This window comes from Vigna angularis, chromosome 11 (assembly GCF_016808095.1).
Source record: "Vigna angularis cultivar LongXiaoDou No.4 chromosome 11, ASM1680809v1, whole genome shotgun sequence".
Classification (NCBI taxonomy): domain Eukaryota; kingdom Viridiplantae; phylum Streptophyta; class Magnoliopsida; order Fabales; family Fabaceae; genus Vigna; species Vigna angularis.
The window spans coordinates 12,848,087-12,869,156 of NC_068980.1; the positions used below are offsets into that span (position 1 = coordinate 12,848,087).

Consider the following 21,070-nt stretch of genomic DNA (forward strand, 5'->3'; position numbering starts at 1 on the left):
TAATTTTAGATAATGCATGTGAAAAGAATATATTATTATTATGACGTCATGATTTATTTGAACCAGTGTAGAAATATTTGAAGGTGGTTTTGAATTGGTGAACGGAATATGAGAATGACGTAACGGGCATGATACATTAATGTAGGGTTAGAAGTTAAAATGAAAAATAATTGGTGAAACTAAATATAATAAGTTAGAGAAAAGAGTATTTTGTTATTTGTTGAAAGAAGTTAGTGAAGAAAGAGGAAATAGCGTTAGCCAGTGAGGAGTCCCTCACCGAATGGAAATTGTTATTTGTTAGTAGTTGGAAGTCCAAAGGGAGAAAAGGGCGCACAAAACAGAGACAGAGGAAACCAAAAGAAAACGGCGAGGGAGAGAGAGAGAGAGAGAGGTAGATGCATTGATTATATGGTGAAACGCTGAAAAAAGAAAAAAGAAAAAAAGGAAAAAGAAAATTGATGGTGCCTGCGTTGTGTGCTACCACACCATAGCATAGCGATGGCAGTAGGAACAGCAATATAGCGTAGGCTCTGTAGAACCCCGAAAACTAATTTCTGCTTTCTGCTTTCTGCTCTCTCTCTTAGCATTATTCTTATTATTATTATTATGTGCTTCTGGTGTATTGCATCTCATTCGGGTCGGATCTAATCGGTGGCAGTGATCGGATCGATTGGGCATTTTCATTGCCAATGGGAATGCCCAATCCGAATCTTCTGAACCCTCATCGTTACCACAAACCATGAGCAAAGCCTTGGGAGAAGAAGAAGACGAAGAAGAACAAGAACGAGACAGAGACCAAGACCAAGACCAAGACTGTTTCTACGACTCAAACGACCGTTTACTCTCTCTCTCCTCCTCCTGCTCATGCTCCAATTCCAACTCCGACAACGACGAAACCGAGAACGAAACCCAACCCCATCGAAACGACACACTCCCCAATTTCCCCCTAACCAACAACTACGACATATGGATCTCCCAACCCACCTCTGTCTCCGAGCGCCGCACGCGCCTCCTACTATCACTCGGCCTCTCCTCCCTCACGCGCCAAAACCCTCACCCTCCCCCACGCGATCGCGTTTCCCCAATCCGATCCAAATCCGACGCCACGACCACAAACACGACTGCCGCCGGCGCCGCCACATCATCCTCCGCCGGCGCCATCAATCCTAGGCCCCCGAACCCCAAACCTCCTTCCGAGGAGCTCTGCACGATACGCGATCTCGACAACGGGAAGGAGTTCGTGGTGAACGATTGGGAGAATCTGCGGGAGGTTGCCACGGGGAGGCACTTGACGATGGAGGAGTTCGAGATGACGGTGGGGCACTCTCCCATCGTTCAGGAGTTAATGCGGAGGCAGAATGTTGAAGAGGCTAGCGTCGATTCCAATGCGAGTGGCTCCAAGGTGAAGAAGAAAGGAGGGGGGTGGTTGAAGAGTATCAAGAGTGTCGCGAGCTCCGTCGCCGGGTACAGGGATCGACGGAGCAGCGATGAGAGGGACACCTCGTCGGAGAAGGGCGGCCGGCGGTCCAGCTCCGCCACCGACGACAGCCAGGACGCGGCGTTTCATGGTCCGGAGAGTGTGAGAGTGAAGCAGTATGGGAAGAGTTGCAAGGAGGTGACGGCGCTTTACAAGAGCCAGGAGATTCAGGCGCATAGTGGGTCTATTTGGAGCATTAAGTTTAGTTTGGATGGGAAGTATTTAGCAAGTGCTGGTGAGGATTGCGTGATTCATGTGTGGCAGGTGGTGGAGGGGGAGAGGAAGGGGGAGCTGCTGCTGCTCGATAGGGAGAAGGGGGAAGATGGGGGGAGTGTGAATATGTTTTTGGTGGTGAATGGGTCGCCGGAGCCGACGGCTGCGGCAATGCTGTCTCCGCTCAGGGATGTGGAGAGGAAGAGGAAGGGGAGGTCCAGCGTGAGTAGGAAGTCCTTGAGCCTCGACCAGTTTGTCGTGCCGCAGACCGTGTTTGCACTCACTGACAAACCAGTTTGCTCCTTTCAGGGACATCTACATGATGTTCTTGACCTCTCATGGTCTAAGTCTCAGGTTAGCTTCCAATTTTCATATGGGTCTTGATGTTCTAGAAAAGTGTTCAATTTCAATGTGTCAGTATAACTGTAAAGAGTATTTTGCACTCTTGCGTTAGATATACTTTTGTACATTATTAATTTTTCTGTTAGCTGAACAATTCGCATTTACTGAACTGTTGGAGTGAGTTTTCTGCTCTGAATCTGTATATCAGAAAGGTTTGACATTCTTAGATAATTGATGGGAGTGGGACAGTTTTTAAGTGGTTGAAAAGGCATCAAGGGATAGTAAATATGGATTTCAAATTGTGTTATCTGTTATGTTTTATATACAGTTTAGGCAACTATGATTATCTTTTTGAGTGAGGGTCTACCATTATTTTGTTTAGTGTTTTCTGATTATTACATTTTAAGGTGTTTATGTTCAATTGATGAGCTCCTAGGCTATTTTTAGTTTGAGTTGAGTCGTTGTAATATGTATTGTTGGATCAAGTGGATGAAGTTCTGGCCCATTGAGTAGGTTTCTGGATCCTTCTTTTTTTTTTCCTACACCCTGTAGGTTGATGTTTTGGTTTATAAATTTTTTATTTTAATGGGTATAAATCGGTCTATTTTTCCTATAGAATTACATTTCTATTCTTGGCAGTTTTTAGAAAGGAGTTTAAAAATGGTTAATTTAGGGAGGTAACTTATAAACTACGGGATGGCATTTTGTTTAATGTAATTAATATAATTAATGGTTACTTTGACAGTATAATCCTCTGGGAATATCCAATTTTTCCAGCAATCACTATAGTGAACAATAGATAGGGAGATAATTTAGATTGACTATAAAGAAACGAGTGTTGGGAAGTCCTATATAGCTTGCCTCAATTCTTAGGATGTGGCTTATATATTTCCTTTCACTTAATGTCAATTTGTTTTAAGATGAATTCTGCAAACGAGAGCTAAAACTTACTGCTCAAGAGTGCTCAAGAGACAGAATATCTGCCAGTCAGTGACGTGCTTAGGATCCCGTTTGTAACATGGGATTGCTTTTCAGATGGTTTATTAATGCCCTTGTGATAAATTGTTGAGATTTGTCTTTTGTTTTAATCTTATCTAGAAGTCATTTTTCATTGTTTCCTATGTAAGTTTAAGGTAGTGTTTGGTAAACTTAGAAAGAAAAAAAAGGAAAAAAGAAAGATATTGACTAACTAGGTACGGAGGTCCTAATTGAAATTGTTATTAGTAGACAGTCAAATTTAAAAGTCAGCTTCCATTGGACCTGTTTCTAAGTCAAACTCAAAAACTGCACAAAAGCATTTCTAAACTAAGTTGCTGTAATCCTGTCTCATTTTCCCTTATAAGAAATCTGTATTTATCTCCCCCTTTCCTTATATTTTGTTTAGAATTTATGAATGACTTGCCTACATGTACCAAATTTGGAGTCACAATATTGTGGGACTTGGGTGAGCACCTTTGGGAGTGATTGAAATTCTATGGATGAATTGTAATGTTTGATATTTATTGCAGGCCAAAATGTTGTCTTTGAAAAACATCCATTGGAGATTTCTTTTATTTATTTATAGATCTTTATTATTAATGTCAGTTGAGAAATCCTTATAATTTCAATATTTGGGAAAAACCAGTGCAGTATATTCTACAAATGAGTTAAAAAATGCATGTAAATTTAGATCATCCTTTTAATATATTTCCCCCCCAATTTTTCTCAGCACTTGCTCTCATCTTCAATGGACAAAACTGTGCGGCTGTGGCATCTATCTAGCAACTCTTGTTTGAAAATATTTTCACACAGTGACTATGGTGAGTAAATGCAGTTATTACATATTGCCAACTCTCCCTTAATCTGAGTGGAAATCATATGGATTAATTAAGATCAATGACTGATCACTCGTATATTTTTTACATTTTATGATTGTTTATTCTGCCTGTTCCCAACTAACAACTGTATCCGATTCTAAGTTCATCCTATCCCCATCCAATATTCTTCAAGACATCCCCCTTCTTTGAGGATTGGATAATCACATGTAGCATAGAGGCAGTTTTATTAAAATGTCGTCTCTACTGTAAATAGAAACTAATTGTACAAGAGCTCTTTGCTGTCCATTAGGGTGGATTAGATTTTACAATGAATCCCCTTACCTCCCTACTGCCTCCTTTTTCGTTCTTTGCTAATTAAGACTTTTGCTTCGATCTTTCTTTCTCTCTGCCACAGTAACTTGCATCCAGTTTAATCCTGTTGATGATAGATACTTCATTAGTGGATCTTTGGATGCTAAGGTTCGCATATGGAGCATTCCTGATCGACAAGTTGTTGATTGGACAGATCTACATGAGATGGTCACTGCTGCTTGTTATACACCTGATGGCCAGGTTGGTCTAAGGTTAATACGAATCTTTTTGAACACTCAAGTACAATTTTATGTTCAACTCAGTTAAATTTTCTGGTGCAGGGTGCACTGGTTGGTTCATACAAGGGTAGCTGCCACTTATATAATACATCTGGTACTGTCAGATACTTTTTTTTTAACTGTGTCTATTTATTTATATTTTGGTGATTGTGGGGCCACTGATTATCGTTTTGTTTTTTCGTTCAGAAAATAAGTTGCAACAGAAGAGTCAGATCAATCTGCAAAACAAGAAAAAGAAATCACATCATAAGAAAATTACTGGTTTCCAGGTAATGTAATGAATAATGATTTACTGCTGTGCTTTTATGAGATAAGCTACTTTTTTGTATCTACCCAAAACATTGAACGGGGAAAAAGTAAAGTAAAATGAAATAGGAGGGCGTACAAATTTAGTGGATTTGCTTTGACTTTGTACTTGTCTTCCTATCTGAATTTTTGAACAGTTTGCCCCTGGAAGTTCATCAGAAGTACTTATCACATCTGCTGACTCAAGAATACGGGTCGTTGATGGTGTAGATCTGGTCCATAAGTTTAAAGGTATGTAGTTATATAAAGTGAAAATTTATTTAAAGATAGTGTAACATGTGAAAAAACCATTTGGTACACTGCTTTTATCTGCATCAAAATTTGTTTTATTAATTCAATGTCAAAGAAAAACTTGATTATTTTTCATGTTTTGTCTGGAGTGGGAGGATATTTGTCTCTTTCTTATCAGACGTATATGATTATATTTATTTGGACAGATGAAAAGGTTGCGGTCTTACTAGCTTATCAACTTAGTCTAAAATGGCAACAAGTCTTCAGTATTCTTATTTCCTTGCTGCTGATCAAACTGATGCAAATTTTGTGCAGGCTTTCGGAATGCAACTAGCCCAATTTCAGCATCCCTCACAGCAAATGGTAAATATGTTGTCGCAGCAAGTGAGGACTCTCATGTATACATCTGGAAAAATGAGGCTGATTGCAGGCCGAACAGAAGCAAAGGTGTCACTGTCACACGATCATATGAACATTTTCACTGTAAAGATGTGTCAGTGGCCATTCCCTGGCCTGGTATGGGTGATGCATGGGACATGCATGATACATTTTCTGGAGAGCAACCCGAGCTTGATAACAATGCTGATGATGTCGCATCAGCCAATCATCCTCCTACCCCTGTAGAGGAAAACTTTGTCACCGAGGGTTCAAGATCTGCATCTGGTTACCACAACAGTCCACGCCATGCAACCATTGCAAGTGCCACAAATAGTTACTTTTTTGATAGAATTTCTGCAACATGGCCAGAGGAAAAACTTCTTCTGGCTGCAAGAAACCAAAGCCCTCGTGTGAGTATGGATTTCTCTAATGGGGCAAGTCAAAAAATGTCAGCCTGGGGTATGGTGATTGTAACTGCCGGCCTTCGAGGGGAAATCAGAACTTTCCAAAATTTTGGATTGCCACTTCGGATATAAGAGGTGAAAGAACGAAGATGTTTATGAACATGACGGAGAATGAGTTGATGATATCTGCTCTGAAGGCAGTTGAGTTCACCTTCTCAATTTGTTGGTGAAAAACCTGTACAGAAAAAGTGGGTGAGATTTGTAATATTAGCGGGGTTCATTTATTTTCTTTTCTTGTTCTTGTGCGTTGAATGAAAGATAGGTTGTCATTCCATTCAGGCACTGAGGGGGATAAAGGGGAAACATTGTCAAACAAAAAAAAAACAAAAAAAAAGTTACAGCAGGAAATTTAGAAACCGATGGATGTAATCGGCAATTGTAGAGTAACGCAAGCACGGGAAAAGCTTATTGAAATTAGAAATGATGATTCTTTTACACATTTATTTGTCTTGAGCATTGTTATGGAATTTTATATTTTGTCCAAAGCAAATCAATTCAATAAAGCAGCATGGCTGCAATTTAGTGTCATGTGGCATTCTTCATTCCAGAAATTTATTTACACAAGATAACCTTGACAAAAGTTTCATAATAAGATTTTTTTTTCCCAAGTGAAATGTCCCACACTTGCTAATGTGCTTTATATTTTGGTTCCATGAGGTGCAATATTAATCTACAGCTCTAATCAGCAATAGCAACAAATATATTTCAGGCCAGTTATATTAATATGCTTAACTTTTGTCATATTTTAATAACATTCTTAATTGAAACTATAGAAAGAACATGTAAATTTATAAATATAGTTATTTTGAATATACAAATTAATCAATTAAAACTCTGCATTGTAGGCAAGAGTCATCAATTCTTGCTTTCTTACATGCTATTACTTTCTGCACCATATTCCCGAACACATACACTCAAATTTGGAAAAAAATTTGGGGGTATACAATCAGCCCACTTCTATTATGAAAATAATTTTCTGCAAACTTTGGTTAGGGTGCAACAAGAAATTCGACAGGAAGTCCTGGGAGGCAAATTCTTCTTGCATCCATGTTTTCTACCTGCACCCCCATACTTTTCAAAATACCCATATTACCCTTCTGGAAACAAATTTAGACAATGAATGTTTGAAATTGTTGCGGTGGTGGTTCATGGGTCCTGATATGTTTATGTATTGCATTTGATGAGTTTCTCCTTTGTGTTTAAGTTCCGGATTGTATCAGAGTTCTCCCATTGCATAATTTTTGAAACTTTAAACTTTTCTATTTTAGAATATATAATTCAAAAAATAAATATTATCCAAAATATAAATATATTAATGAATGTGTAATAGACACTTGTTTTTTTTATTATGTTGAGATTCATATAGAGTGGAACCACGTTTCTACTTTATAAATTATCAAATGGAAATATACAATGGAAACAATTTCCGCTGTATAAACATGAAACATATCTTTTAATTTGGTATGCTATCATGTAAGATAATTTGGTAGGCTCAATAGTTGATTGTGCCAATTGGGTTATGAACCAAAAAACAGTGATTGAGTTAGGATAACACAACGCAACGATCCATTCCCTCAGCTACAACATTAACATTTGCAAAGACACATATTTGGACCATGGAGTTTCTTCAAACCTTCTAGTTTCTTCATTTGTCACAGAAAAAAATTACCAACACACATACCCCATCGAGAAAGCTACCAAAAAAAGTACTCAATTCAGTCAGATTCTATCTTCAATGACCTACCACCACTCTTTCGGTCACTTTCAGCACTGATATTTACACTCCATAGGCCATAACTACCAGTGGCTCCTATTTCCAACGGATCAAAATATCCCTTCTTAAGAAATCCAAAACTCCACATTCCATTGGTTGCTTCGAAATGACGTGGCACATGCACATGCTGCAAATTATCTTATCCACTCATATCATCACAATTTCACAAACATCATTTCATATATATATTCATTTTCAGCTCAAACACGAACCACACATTCCATTACCCCAGTGGTAACACCACTTCCACTTACTTCACTACGTTGTAAAACCCAAAATCCAGTTTCTAATCCTTTTCTTTTTCTTGCAATGGCTCTCCAAGCTGCTTCTCTTGTTCCTGCTTCTTTCTCTGTCCCTAAAGAGGTTTGCTTTAATTTCTCACCAGGATGCTGTCGCTTCTTCTTATTCATTGTGTTTGGTGCTTTTTCCTTACAGATAATTGGATCATGTCATTTGTGTTTGCAGGGAAAGATTGGTGTCTCTCTCAAGGACTCCACACTGTTCGGTCTTTCATTGTCAGAACCTATCAAGGCTGACTTCAGCTCCTCTGCATTGAGGTGCAAGGTAGTTCAGTTAATGCTTTGCCATCTTCTTCTCAATTCTCCATTAACTTGCTTCTTCCTAATCTCTCAGTAGTGGTATTTTAAGAATGATTTTATTTTGAGCATATTATACTATCATTTGGGTTGCTCGCCACACCCAATGAAATCTTACTAATTCCTTGTTTGTGGGAGTACATGTTTTATGTGGGTAATTGAGTGTCAATGTCAATGAAATTTATTTTGAAGAATGTAAGAGTTAGTCTACGGATAAAAAATGAGATATGGGAGAGAAATTTAAGAAAATCTCAGAGCATGACAGTATAATTTGCTCTTTTAGTTTATGTTTTTTTTTTTCTTTTGGAAATCCATGTTTTAAGGTTTCTCATGTGAAATGACCAAAACAATATCTTTATCTCCGTCACATATGATATGTGTTACATTCTTTTATACTATTGTTTAAATAAACAAGGATGATAAAGTTAATGTTATACAATTGTTACACCTTTTTATCTATTTATTAGCTTTTATTGGTTTGTGTAAAAAGATTATAACGACACTTGCTATTGGACAGAGGGATAGTATATTCCACTTAGAAACTGAATACTTTTTGGAACACATGAATTAGAATGCTTTAGCCTCTGATTATGTCATTATACTTGTTTGAAATGGGTTTTTATCTGTATACTATAAGAGATTTTGCTTACAAACAAAATACTAAATCAACCCACCTTCCTAAAGAAAAAAAGTTGTGGCCATTTGTCTAATTTTTTCTGTTTCACCCCTCTTTCTATCAGAGGGAATCCCAGCGAAAAATTGGTGCTGTGAGGGCGGAGACAGTGGCTACAGCCTCTCCAGCAGTCACCAAATCTGCACCAGAAGGCAAGAAAACATTGAGGAAAGGTAGTGTTGTGATAACTGGGGCTTCCTCTGGATTAGGCCTGGCCACTGCCAAGGCTTTGGCTGAGACAGGAAAATGGCATGTAATAATGGCCTGCAGGGATTACCTCAAAGCTGCAAGAGCTGCAAAATCTGCTGGCATGGCTAAGGAAAATTACACCATCATGCACTTGGACCTTGCCTCTCTTGACAGTGTCCGACAATTTGTTGATAACTTCAAAAGATCAGAAATGCCACTAGATGTGTTGGTTTGCAATGCTGCAGTTTACTTGCCAACTGCTAAGGAACCTACATACACTGCTGAAGGCTTTGAACTTAGTGTTGGAACAAACCATCTAGGACATTTCCTCCTTGCACGCCTGTTGCTTGAGGACTTGCAAAAGTCTGATTACCCTTCAAAGCGCTTGATCATTGTTGGTTCAATCACTGGTCAGTTTGTTAGATGTTTATTGGGAATTCTAGTTCTTATCACACTTTATTTGGTTGCATTTTTGTCCTGATTGGGTTGATTCAACAGGGAACACCAACACATTGGCTGGTAATGTACCTCCCAAGGCAAACCTTGGTGACTTGAGGGGACTTCAGGGTGGTTTGAGTGGGCTGAACAGTTCAGCCATGATTGATGGTGGAGACTTTGATGGTGCCAAGGCATACAAGGACAGCAAAGTCTGTAATATGCTCACAATGCAGGAATTCCACAGACGATACCACGAGGAAACTGGAATCACTTTCTCATCGCTCTACCCTGGTTGCATTGCCACAACCGGTTTGTTCAGAGAGCACATTCCCTTGTTCAGAACTCTATTCCCTCCATTCCAGAAGTACATAACCAAAGGCTTTGTCTCAGAAGATGAAGCAGGAAAGAGACTTGCTCAGGTAGCAATGAAGTTTGGTCATAATGATAACAAGAGCATGAAGTTTTCAAGTGTCTTTATATCTCATTTGTTGTTGTTATCTTTTACACAGGTTGTGAGTGATCCAAGTCTTACAAAATCTGGTGTTTACTGGAGCTGGAATAAAACATCTGCTTCATTTGAGAACCAGTTGTCACAGGAGGCCAGTGATGCTGAGAAGGCTCGTAGGGTGTGGGATATTAGTGAGAAGCTCGTTGGTTTGGCCTAAGTGGGAGCTTCCAAAATCCATTTTCTATAGACCTTGCACTTCTATGGAGGAAAATGACGTCTCAAAAGAGTGGATAGATATATCCTACCATTTCGAATGCCTTAATGTTGTTTTGTTAGCTAGGCACTTCTTTGCTTTGATGTAGGGTGTTGATTGTGAATCAAGACTCAATAAAATCATTCATCCATGAGGGTGTGATCATCTTGCTCAAAACCTCTGAAATAACTGTGCATAGTAACTAAAAATTATAGTATCGGGTGTTATCTTTCAAGTCTTTCGTTAATTGTCATTTATAAGTGAGCTGCAGAAATATGGCATAATTAAGATCTTGATCCATATAAAGAGCACCTGCGCATGCAACATGCAAGGAGAACCAAGAGAGGCTATCCTTAGAGCTTCTTCATCTGAAGTAGCAAGCAAGTTAACTAGTTGAATAGAAATATTAATAAAATTATGAATGAAAAAAAAATTTAACAAGATGTTTCTTCATGTGTAGTTATATAAAAAGCCATTCTTGGTTTGTTTATTTTTATCTTCACTTCATGCTCATTAGGCACAATTTCTGTAAAAAGATAATTATTTGTTAAATTCTCTCAAGAATTATTAAAAGAAAAATCATTAACCAAGATATATCCTAAACAAACATTTCTTTGAAAGTAGGAACCATGCATGATGCATAACAGCTTACTCTCCCATTATCCCATACATATCATATAACATAACAAAGCCAAAACTACAAAGTTGCAGTTTCTTCTCATACTTCCAAAGTTCTTCAGGATAGATATGTGTAATTTTAATATACATCATGACAGTGACTCAAAGTTCATAGCCTGGGAACTTGGCCATTTGTGGATCAACCATATCTAGAAAAGTATATGCCATTCCTCCAAGACCTTCAAATAAGGAATGGGGGCGATCTCCTCCATGCATCTTTCCTTCTGAGATCAGTTTATGTGCCCTATCAAGTAGGAAACAAGCAAATGCTTTGGCCCTGTACAAATACTTCTCATTTCCTGTCAATCTGTAAAGAGAAAGGAAGACATAGGTGTTCCCACTGATGCCATGACACATCCCAACTCGCTTAAGCAGACCCCTCTTCCATACTACTTCCCCTGAATCTACAGCTGCTTGCAAAAATTCCTTGTCCCCAAAAACCTAATTTTTATGGCAAAGATTATAGCATGAGATGTGAACATGTATGTATCTAGCAGCTAGGCTCAACAATTATTGCATAACTTCGGCAATTTAAAATATAAGAAAACAAGAAGTGAAACTTAATTTCTTGTTTGTACAGGAGTTTGACAAGTGAAAGGAAAATGATTTCTGCTGAACTCAAAACTGAATTACCCTTAAGAGTACTTGGAACACATTCTTCTTAACACAGTTTTTTGCATTTGTTAAAACTTGTTGAAATCTACAAAATTATTAAATAGATTCATTAAATAAAACGTAAGACCCACAATTTTAAGATTTCCAACAAATTTCAAACAATGGTAGAGTTTGTTAAAGAGTACGTTCCTAACATTTCTCTTACTTTAAATACCAACTGAGATGCATATACCATTTTCAGCTTCAGTGCCACCATGTTCACTAGTATTATTAGTATTAGTCATTCTTTTCAAAGGAAACGGTAAAGTACTAGCCCATTGTAACCAGATTCATGCGAAGTATATAACTCATGAGTTCCCTTCATGCCTGTGTGGAAACACTTTCTCAAGGGAACAAATCACGTCATATGCTTAAATGATGCAAAACATACAACCAGTATCTTCCTTTCAGAGGTGACAAATCATATCTCACATGAATGAACACTCTAAAATGATGCAAAATTTATAACCAGTAGTTTCCTTTCAGAGATGAAAAATCATGTCACATGAATGAACACACTACATCCGATACTACTCTGCAGTCAGTACGCATTTGAATTTGGCAACTAAGGAAAATATTACCTCAGCTGCCTTTACAAGGGTAAGAGTGACTCCAGGAGCACCATGACACCAATGCACAAGACGGTCATTTTCACTTCCTTCGCTGGAGGGATAATTGCCACTAGGGAAACGATTGTTAATCATGTAACGTAGGGTACCCTTGATTTCTTCCACCTCATCTGGCTTGAGTTCCATGTCCATCAAAACATTCATAATTCCTGCAAGTCCATGTGCAGCACCCCAGTATTTCTTTCCATGCCATTCATACATCAGAGGACATCTTCCCTTGTGTCCTAATTGTCTGCCAGCCGAGATAACCTCATCCACTACTGATCTCTATTGAAGTTAAAAAGCCATCTTATCAAAATAAATTGCAGAGTAAAAAATTCCCATGAGACTCATCATGAAGCAGATACGCCTTATTACCATGTGGGTAGTAGGTATTGTGTTGTTACCAATATGCTTGTTCAAGAATGAACAAGCCCATAGGTAACCTGTTCTGCCGTACAATAGCTCATATGGCGAATCACGAGGTATTACAATCTGTTCTAAGCAAAGGCACATATATGAAAAGGAGTTAAACAACTTGATTCCATGTATAAATAGGAATTATCACAGGGATCAGAAATAAAGACAACAAATTACCTCTTTGAATTGTCTCAGGTAATAGTCAAGTAGCCTTTCATCACCAGTATGCTTAGCTACAACAACACCAAGAGCACAAACACCAGCACGCCCACAAAGAAATGTCACACGGCTGCAACTCATACACTAGAATTTAGAAAGTCAAACCACGATAATCTCATTTCCCACATTGGATTGAAGCCAGCATAATTAACAGCAGATGGAAGCATATAACAAAAACCAAACATCCAACATAAACATATGGCAGATGATATTGTGGATTATGTTAGAAACATGGTAGTTATAATGTACACTGAAATACACAATTCATTTCTATGAACTCTAAGAGAATTTTTCGGTGTCAACCAGAAAAAAATCATAGCATGTACTGTAAAAGCCAACAAACTCACCACATATAACAGTTTATTAATACATAATAGCATAAAAACTCCTTTACACTGTAAGTGAGGAGACTATTTTTTCCAACAATAAACAAGAAGCATAAAATTTTATCAAAAGGTATTCCACATTAAACTATAACTGTTTAGTTTCAGGCTTTTCCAAACACTAATTTACTATACTGATTCAAGTAAACCGAGGGATAAACACAAGTGGAAATCTCCCGAGTACAGAGCAAGACAGACAACAGTATAATGTGCTTCAAACAACGCTATTGTGCTCCAGTCTAACCATCAAAAGCAAGCAATCCTTAAAACCTAAAACAGAAACACTATATTTAAACATGTTAAAGTTTAAACCAACCCTTTATAGTGGCTAAGCCATAACTAATAATATCCTTAGACGCACGAAAGAGAGAATACCCAGAATCTGCTGAAGCAGAATAACAAGCCTCAACAATCTCAGAGCACAAGTTAAGATCATTCCCATCCTTGGTTACTTGGTAGGCCTTGAAAAGCAGGTATGCTGTTCCAAGAGCCCCCGTGTAAAGGGTATAGTCCTTCACACGCTTCCCACGTGATCCCCATGTCTCCCTCAACACCTGAACAACAAGTACAAAACACTTACAGACCGACCCAACAAAGGAACATCACTAAAGCTGCTAACTTGACCCTACCCAAAATCAAAGAAAGCTAATCGAAAGAAACCCACAAATTCAAAATGAAGTTTTTGAGTACCGATTGTTTCAAGTGATATGCAGACTCTTGGAACTTTGCAGATAGGGTTTGGTAAGGGAGAGAGAGAAGAGCAGTGAGGGAGTCCGTCAATGGAATTTGGTCTGCTGTCTCTGCCACAAAGGGAGGCATCTCGTTTGGAAAGAACCGATCGGCCATCTCCAGCTAACGGCGGTAGAATTCGCCGGTAAACGGTATAAAACTGTCTTTTCAATTAAATATTTCGTGTTAAACAAAAGTGATTTACATTAAAATGAGTAAAAGATAATGTTAACAAAATAGAAATAAAAGAGAGGAATATTTTGGAGTATACTTGCTAAATAAAGTAAAAGCAGTTCTAGTAAAAGTAATAAAATTGGTTATGTTTTTATACTTATTCCTTAAGTTTGAGTTTTACCTGTTTTTAAAAGGTTTGATAGTATTTTTTATTATTATATATGGTGGTGTATATTTTAAAAAAGATTTAATGTAAATCCTTATATTAGTATTAATGTTATTTTTCGCATTTTATTTCTGGAATTAAATAATAAACATGTAAAAAAATATGATTATGTAATCTTCTTTTAAACTATATTAACACTGAATTAAATTAAGTCAAAAATAGATAAAAACAAAAGCATTTTAAAAATATTATTAAAAAATATTTCTTTCTATATAGTAAAAAGATTATCCAGAGGGATGTGACTGAAGGCTTGTTAGTGCTAATATTTGTAACAAGATTTTCTTCACAAGATGTGTGGTTGATTTCATAGATTTGTGAAATGCTATGGTATTAGAATTTTGCCTACAAGGATATGGAAAACAATAATTTGACACGGTTAAAGTGATTGACACTTATTTAACACACGATGGCTCCAATTTGTGTAAATGTTATCAAGAGTAATTTTGTCATTTTGTGTGATAGGTTGTTGTTGTGCTAGTCTGAGAGCGGAATAAATGAAATAGTGTGTTTCAGTAAAGCAAAGGCAGTTGCTGCCTTAGGGTCCCTCTCTCTCATTTCAGTTTTGCAAAGGCTCAACCATTTCATTTTGGAAGAGCAACTCTTCGTATTAGGGTTAAGGTTGAGAGAGAACACGAGAAGAAAAAGAAAGGGAAAACTCCATGGCTGCCACTTAACCGGAGGTTGCACGTGATCGGAAGAGTTCGAACCAGCAAAGTCAAAGTAGATGATAGGTGTGAAGCGCGAGAAAAGAAGGCTCACCTTTCTATCAGAAGTGCGAAGCATCAGAGGTTTCTCCCATTTCTTTTTTTTTTCTTTCCTTTTTTCAAACCCTATAACGTGATCGGAAGAGTTCGAATTGGCGAAGTCAAAGAACGTGATCGGTATGGAGCGCGAGAAAAGAAGGTTGACCTTTCTATCAGAAGTGCGAAGCATCAAAGGTTTCTCCCCTTTCTATTTTTTCTCCTTTCCCATTTTCAACCCCTACAAAAAGGGGTTCTCTTGCAATGTAATAAGACAGTTTATTTTAATGTCTCATATGTCTCTTTTGCTTGGTCAACCATTGACCGCTTAACATAAAGAGCAATCATACTATTTGAAGATTATAAAGTAGGAGCTTCTTCTGATAATTGAAGCAAGTTGTATGCTTTTTTTGATAATTGAAGCAAGTTGTATGCTTCTTCTGCCTTTTCCAGGTTGTCAACTTTTGCATACAATTTGATCGAGGAATTATATATAACTGGATTCCCTGGCAAGTTTGCTTTGTTCATTTCATCAACATAACTGATGGCTTCTTTAACCCTTCCAGGGTCAGAGAAATATTGATCAATACGCCGTAAACTATAACATCAGGCCGTAAGAGTTGGTGGTGAATTCTGGTATAATTGTAAATTCATTTTGAAGTTGGAATGAATCTTTACATAGTGTAGAATTAGTTTTCTGATTCTGCCCAGTTTGATTCATTTTACATAGTGTACAATTAGTTTTCTGATTCGTTTTCCTTTTATTTTGGTTTGCACCTTTAATCTTTGCTTGTTCAATTTAGTGAAATTAGTCTAGGTATATGATACTTTCGCTTTGGTGTAAATTGTAGATGGTAGGTTCTGAATTTTTTTTCAGTTTAGTTGTTTTTATAAATTGTATAATGTGTAGTAGTTTAGCTTCTGGTTTGGTCCTTGTTAAATCTAAATGTACATTTTCAGAATACCATAGGTAGTTGTTTTGTTTTTGTTCTAATGATTGGTAGGGTTAATAATATATTTCTGACTTGAACAAACATGGATATGAAGAATTGAGTTAGAGTTACCAACTTAAGTTCTGAAAGAAGAACTAAAAAACCCCAAAGTGGGCTGAATCTTACAGGAAGTCTTTGACTGTTTTGTTGCCTTACTTGATTTGATAGATGATACTCTTAGATTAGTTGCTTAAATTCAATTATGTTTTAGTTTAGGTGTTTATGGCCTAGAAGAAGGTAAAAGTTGTATAAGTGAAAAGTTGTACAAGTGTTCAGACCACAGAACTGATGAGGCTATCATAAAAAAAAACTGTATTATGAATCTGTGTATGCATGCTTGGTTCCGTCATAGCTGAGCAAAATGATTGAGATCTAGGTAAGGTAAAAGTCCTACCTTATCACGGATCTCATAGTTAAGGCCACTCTGGAACCTAGCTATGGTGAGTCTCTTTTCTTCTTTGATTCCAGCTCTTAACATGAGTAATTCCAGCTTTTGTCGATATTCCTCGATACTCATGTTTCTTTGTTGAAGTCAATAGAGCTTGTCCATGACCTCCCTTGCATAATATGCTGGAACATGTCTTTTGATGCAAGGCTGCCTTTAACTCATTCCAGTATTGGATGGTGTAGTCGTTATGCATCTTTTGATCTCTAATGATAGAGGTCCACCAATAGAGAGCTACACCTTGAAAGGTCAAGGTGGTCAGGATCACTCTCCTCCTATCATTTATGTGGTAACACTCAAAAATTTGTTCAACCTTCATTTCCCACTCAAAGTATTCCTCTACATTGTCTCTTCCATAGAAGGGGGAAGGTCAAGCTTTGGTTTTGTAACACCCCAATTTTGGGATGTCACGAGTTTATAAAAACTTTGTAAAACTTAACTCTGATACCCTTGCGAGATACTGTTTAAATAAAAACTTTCATTTATTATAACTGAACTTAGCAAACTTCATAAATCCAACGTAACTATAAAACGTTCACAGAATTTCATTACAAAATTATTAGCTTTGAAATTAAAACCCCATAGTTCTCCCATGTATCTCGCTGCTCAACTTCGCTTTAGATATATCTGTAACAACATCTACTCCCGTACAAGTACGATCATCGCAGATGGAAACCAAAACCACAACATGCAAGGGTGAGCTAACAGAAACAGATCATATAAACATACATAAGTATTAAACATCAACTTAGAATAAGATTGCTAACTAGTACATATCTTCATACAACTACACACTTTTTCACATGACATCTTATACGTTATAAATCATCAAATCATTAACAACTGCACTATCAGAAAACAAAGTCACTAGCACATAATCATACCATCATTTCGTCTAATAACAATATTTCACACCACACTTAAAGAGCTCCACCTGTCGATACACTTTACCACAACATTACATAATAACATTTCCCACCACTCTGGAAGGCTTCACCGGTAACTACACCACTTCCCACCACTCTCTTAGAGCTTCACCAAGAAAGTATACACTTTCCACCACCCTCTTGGGCTTCACCGGACAAGTGTACACCCCTCACCACTCTACCCCAGAGAGCTTCACCGGACAAGTTGTTAAATTATATTAATATTTAAGATTGGTTCATGTAATTTAAAGTATAACTTTGATGTACAGATTCTAATGTGATGATTATTAGAATATAATGTATTAAAGTTATAGGGATTATTTTAGAGTTATTAAAATTAATCCCTCTCTTCTCACTTCAATAAAGGGCATTTTGGTATTTTATTAAAGTTGATTAAATATCATAAAAGAGGGAAAAGGTTGGACTACGGTTGACAGGTTAAGTTTCTGAAAAGAGAGAAAGAAAGGTTACGTTCTCTGAAAAAGAAAAGAAACCGTGACATCCCTCAGATTTTCTATATCATCAAGAAAGCATTAAAGAGGACTAAGAGAAGGGAGAACATTGACAGGAAGAAACTATACAATGGATCCAGGTAAGTTCTTTTCCATTGTGTATGAGAGAATAGTGAGTATCATGAAAATTCAAGATCCTGTGTGTGTTTTTCATTCAATTGAAAATTAAAGAATTGCTTACAATTGGTATCAGAGCCTGGTTCTGAATTTTATGATTCTCCATTAATGGTAATTTTTTTCAATTTTTAAAACCCTAATTTTTGAATTATGAAATTTAGGGATTTTATTTTTCAGATGTTTAGTTATTTTTTATTGGCATGAAAGAAAATTAGATTCACTGTAATGTGAATCTAGAAGCCGCAAGTTTTTAATTTTTGATTGTCACATTAAAATAACCCTACTATTGCACGATGACCGCAATATGCAAAATTAATTTTGCATGATAGAAAAGCCAATTCCCTTGCGTAAAGTGAATTCTGAATGATAGAAACAATTCACGTGAATTTCATTCACCCTGGAACTTGGAAGCCATAATTTTGTTTATTTTTTTATTCATTGTTGCATTAATTTCATAACTCCAGCCGCGGGTTTTTATATTTTGGCATAACGCAACTTTACTGTTGCGGCACTTGTTTCCACAGTTATTATATTCTAAACATGGTTACTGTTAATTGAATGGAAATTAAATGTGAATTAAAAGTTTCATAATTTCGAATGCTTTTAATTTGAAAAAAGTGTATTTACTCACATGCATAGTATAATTTTGTTTATTAATCTTGGATGAAGGAAATTCAATTAAGTTGAATTTCGGATGAGTTATAATTCTAATCAAAATTAAAAGGTTTAACAATTCCGTTGTTCTTTTAAATGACTCATGTTATTGTGAAAATTATTCATAATATAAAGGATGTTAAATTATGAATATATAGAGTTATTAGTCATTGATATAAGGATGTTATGGATTACCTTAAGGTGAACCATTGTTTAGAATTGATGACATTAAAGTGAGACATTTCATGTACTTAGTAAATATGTTTGTATATCCAAAGATAACATACATATAGACTTAAGTATGATTGATTGTTTATTAAAGTGTATATGGAATTTGTCAATTTAAGAATCACCCAAAGGTGAACTTAAATGAATGACTTAAATGATTACCTATCAGTTTAAGTGTCACCCAAAGGTGAACTTGAATGTATGACTAGTGTAGTAATTTGTTTAAATCCATTAATTTTATCAAAGCATTAATGTATGAGCTTGTGTATTATTTCCAGCTTACATGAATTTATCAAGTTTGAGCAACAATGTGGTCAAGTTTAATGGGATCAATTATGCTGATTGGTCAGAACAAATCCAGTTCCAACTGGGTGTGTTAGACTTGGACATGGCAATTATGATGGATGAAATGCCCGCAGCCATTACAAAGACTAGTACAAGTGATGAGAAGTCTCTTTATGAGGCTTGGCATAGGTCTAACAGGCTGTCACTAAACTTGATGTGCATGTCTATGGCAGAGAATGTAAAGCCTTCTATGCCTAAAACAAAAAACGCAAAGGAATTCATGAAACTGATCAAGGAGTACTCACAATCAGACATAACTGACATGTCTATTGTAGGAACTCTTATGAGTGAGCTGACTACCAAAAAGTTTGACTGGTCACATCCCATACATGACCATGTAACTGGAATGACAAATATAGCAGCAAGATTGAAGTCTATGGGAATGGAGGTGAATGAGTCTTTTCTAGTACAGTTCATCATGAACTCTCTTCCTCCTGAATTTGGCCAGTTCCAAGTGAACTATAACACTCTTAAGAATAAATGGAACTTTCAAGAAATCAAAGCCATGTTGGTACAAGAGGAAGAGAGATTGAAGAAAATGAAAGATCATTCTATCCATCTCACAACTCATGAAGGTGCTAGCTTCAGTAAAGCCAAATCAGGAAAGAAGAACAAGAAGGACAAAGCCCTAATGAAAGTGAATAAGGGCAATATCCAGAAGGACCAGAAATGTTTCTTTTGCAAGAAAGTAGGTCACTTCAAGAAAGATTGTCCGAAAAGAAAATCTTGGTTCGAAAAGAAAGGTACTTTTTATGTTTTTGTAAGTTTTGAAGCAAATATAATTGAAGTGCCTAATAATACCTGGTGGTTGGATTCTGGAGCTACTACTCATGTTTCTAATATTATGCAGGGATTCCTTTCAATCCAGCCCATAAAAGGAACTGAAAAGTATTTATATATGGGGAACAGAATGAAGGCACAAATAGAAGGAATTGGGACTTACAGATTGATTCTAGACACTAGTTATTGTCTGAATCTTGAAAAGTGTCTCTATGTTCCTAGTTGTGCTAGGAATTTAATTTCTGTTGCAAAGTTGGATTATTTAGGTTTTAACTTTAAGATTGAAAATGGTATTTTTCATTTGTATAAACTTTCGTACTATTATGGTTCTGGTACATTATTGGATGGTTTATATCATTTAAATCTTGATGTTAATTTTTCTAAATCCCTGTTTAATGTTGAACATGTTGTTGATAGAAATTGTGGTGCAGGAAAAGGATGTTTTGTTTTCTTATGGCATAAAAGATTAGGTCACATATCCAAAGAAAGGATGTTGAGGTTAGTGAAAAATGAAATTTTACCTCAATTGGATTTTGATGACTGGGATGTATGTATTGATTGTATTAAGGGTAAACAAACAAAACACATATCAAAATATCCCGCCACAAGAAGTAGTCAACTTCTTGAATTAATACACACTGATATTTGTGGTCCTTTTGACATTAAATCCTGGAGTGGTGAAAAATATTTTATCTCCTTTATTGATGATTTCTCACGTTATTGTTATATATATATCTATTACATGAAAAATCTCAATCAGTGGATGCCCTTGAGGTGTTCATAAATGAGGTGGAAAGACAATTAGATAGAAAAGTAAAAGTGGTGAGATCTGATAGAGGTGGTGAATATTATGGTAAAACTGATGAGAGTGGACAATGTCCAGGTCCAGTTGCAAAGTTTCTTGAAATTCGGGGTATATGTGCACAGTATACAATGCCCGGTACACCACAACAAAATGGTGTAGCAGAAAGGCGGAATCGTACTCTTATGGATATAGTTAGGAGTATGTTAAGTCATAGTAATATTCCTTTATCTTTGTGGATGTATTCAT

At 36.6% G+C, this 21,070-nt stretch overlaps 3 protein-coding genes across 3 annotated transcripts; 2 read left to right on the forward strand and 1 right to left on the reverse strand.

Moving 5' to 3' along the window:
- The first annotated feature begins 224 nt into the window (after positions 1-224).
- Positions 225-6,257, forward strand: LOC108334086 (uncharacterized). The gene is made up of 7 exons (XM_017569719.2): positions 225-2,044; positions 3,741-3,831; positions 4,244-4,401; positions 4,482-4,533; positions 4,626-4,708; positions 4,883-4,976; positions 5,292-6,257. The coding sequence occupies exons 1-7, from the start codon at positions 740-742 to the stop codon at positions 5,888-5,890; spliced, it is 2,382 nt and encodes a 793-aa protein (XP_017425208.1). The 5' UTR covers positions 225-739; the 3' UTR covers positions 5,891-6,257.
- Positions 6,258-7,793: 1,536 nt separating this feature from the next.
- LOC108334066 (protochlorophyllide reductase, chloroplastic) lies at positions 7,794-10,340 on the forward strand. The gene is made up of 5 exons (XM_017569687.2): positions 7,794-7,955; positions 8,058-8,156; positions 8,929-9,460; positions 9,549-9,907; positions 9,998-10,340. The coding sequence occupies exons 1-5, from the start codon at positions 7,902-7,904 to the stop codon at positions 10,151-10,153; spliced, it is 1,200 nt and encodes a 399-aa protein (XP_017425176.1). The 5' UTR covers positions 7,794-7,901; the 3' UTR covers positions 10,154-10,340.
- Positions 10,341-10,773: 433 nt separating this feature from the next.
- LOC108334065 (lanC-like protein GCR2) lies at positions 10,774-14,092 on the reverse strand. The gene is made up of 6 exons (XM_017569686.2): positions 13,842-14,092; positions 13,527-13,705; positions 12,727-12,838; positions 12,508-12,624; positions 12,103-12,417; positions 10,774-11,308 (listed from the first exon to the last, which is right to left on the reverse strand). The coding sequence occupies exons 1-6, from the start codon at positions 13,995-13,997 to the stop codon at positions 10,970-10,972; spliced, it is 1,218 nt and encodes a 405-aa protein (XP_017425175.1). The 5' UTR covers positions 13,998-14,092; the 3' UTR covers positions 10,774-10,969.
- Positions 14,093-21,070: the final 6,978 nt, after the last annotated feature.

Bases quoted from the DNA above. Each gene is read 5' to 3' on its own strand.
- LOC108334065 (XM_017569686.2), bottom strand. From the start codon at position 13,997: ATGGCCGATCGGTTCTTTCCAAACGAGATGCCTCCCTTTGTGGCAGAG. The intron at 12,839-13,526 runs GTATTCTCTCTT...TATGAGTTGCAG, and splicing joins TCTGCTTCAGCAGATTCTGG to CCGTGTGACATTTCTTTGTG. The intron at 12,418-12,507 runs GTAATAAGGCGT...TAACTTCAATAG, and splicing joins CAATACCTACTACCCACATG to AGATCAGTAGTGGATGAGGT.
- LOC108334066 (XM_017569687.2), top strand. From the start codon at position 7,902: ATGGCTCTCCAAGCTGCTTCTCTTGTTCCTGCTTCTTTCTCTGTCCCT. The intron at 8,157-8,928 runs GTAGTTCAGTTA...TCTTTCTATCAG, and splicing joins CCTCTGCATTGAGGTGCAAG to AGGGAATCCCAGCGAAAAAT. The intron at 9,461-9,548 runs GTCAGTTTGTTA...TTGATTCAACAG, and splicing joins CATTGTTGGTTCAATCACTG to GGAACACCAACACATTGGCT.
- LOC108334086 (XM_017569719.2), top strand. From the start codon at position 740: ATGAGCAAAGCCTTGGGAGAAGAAGAAGACGAAGAAGAACAAGAACGA. The intron at 3,832-4,243 runs GTGAGTAAATGC...TCTCTGCCACAG, and splicing joins ATTTTCACACAGTGACTATG to TAACTTGCATCCAGTTTAAT. The intron at 4,402-4,481 runs GTTGGTCTAAGG...TTTCTGGTGCAG, and splicing joins GTTATACACCTGATGGCCAG to GGTGCACTGGTTGGTTCATA.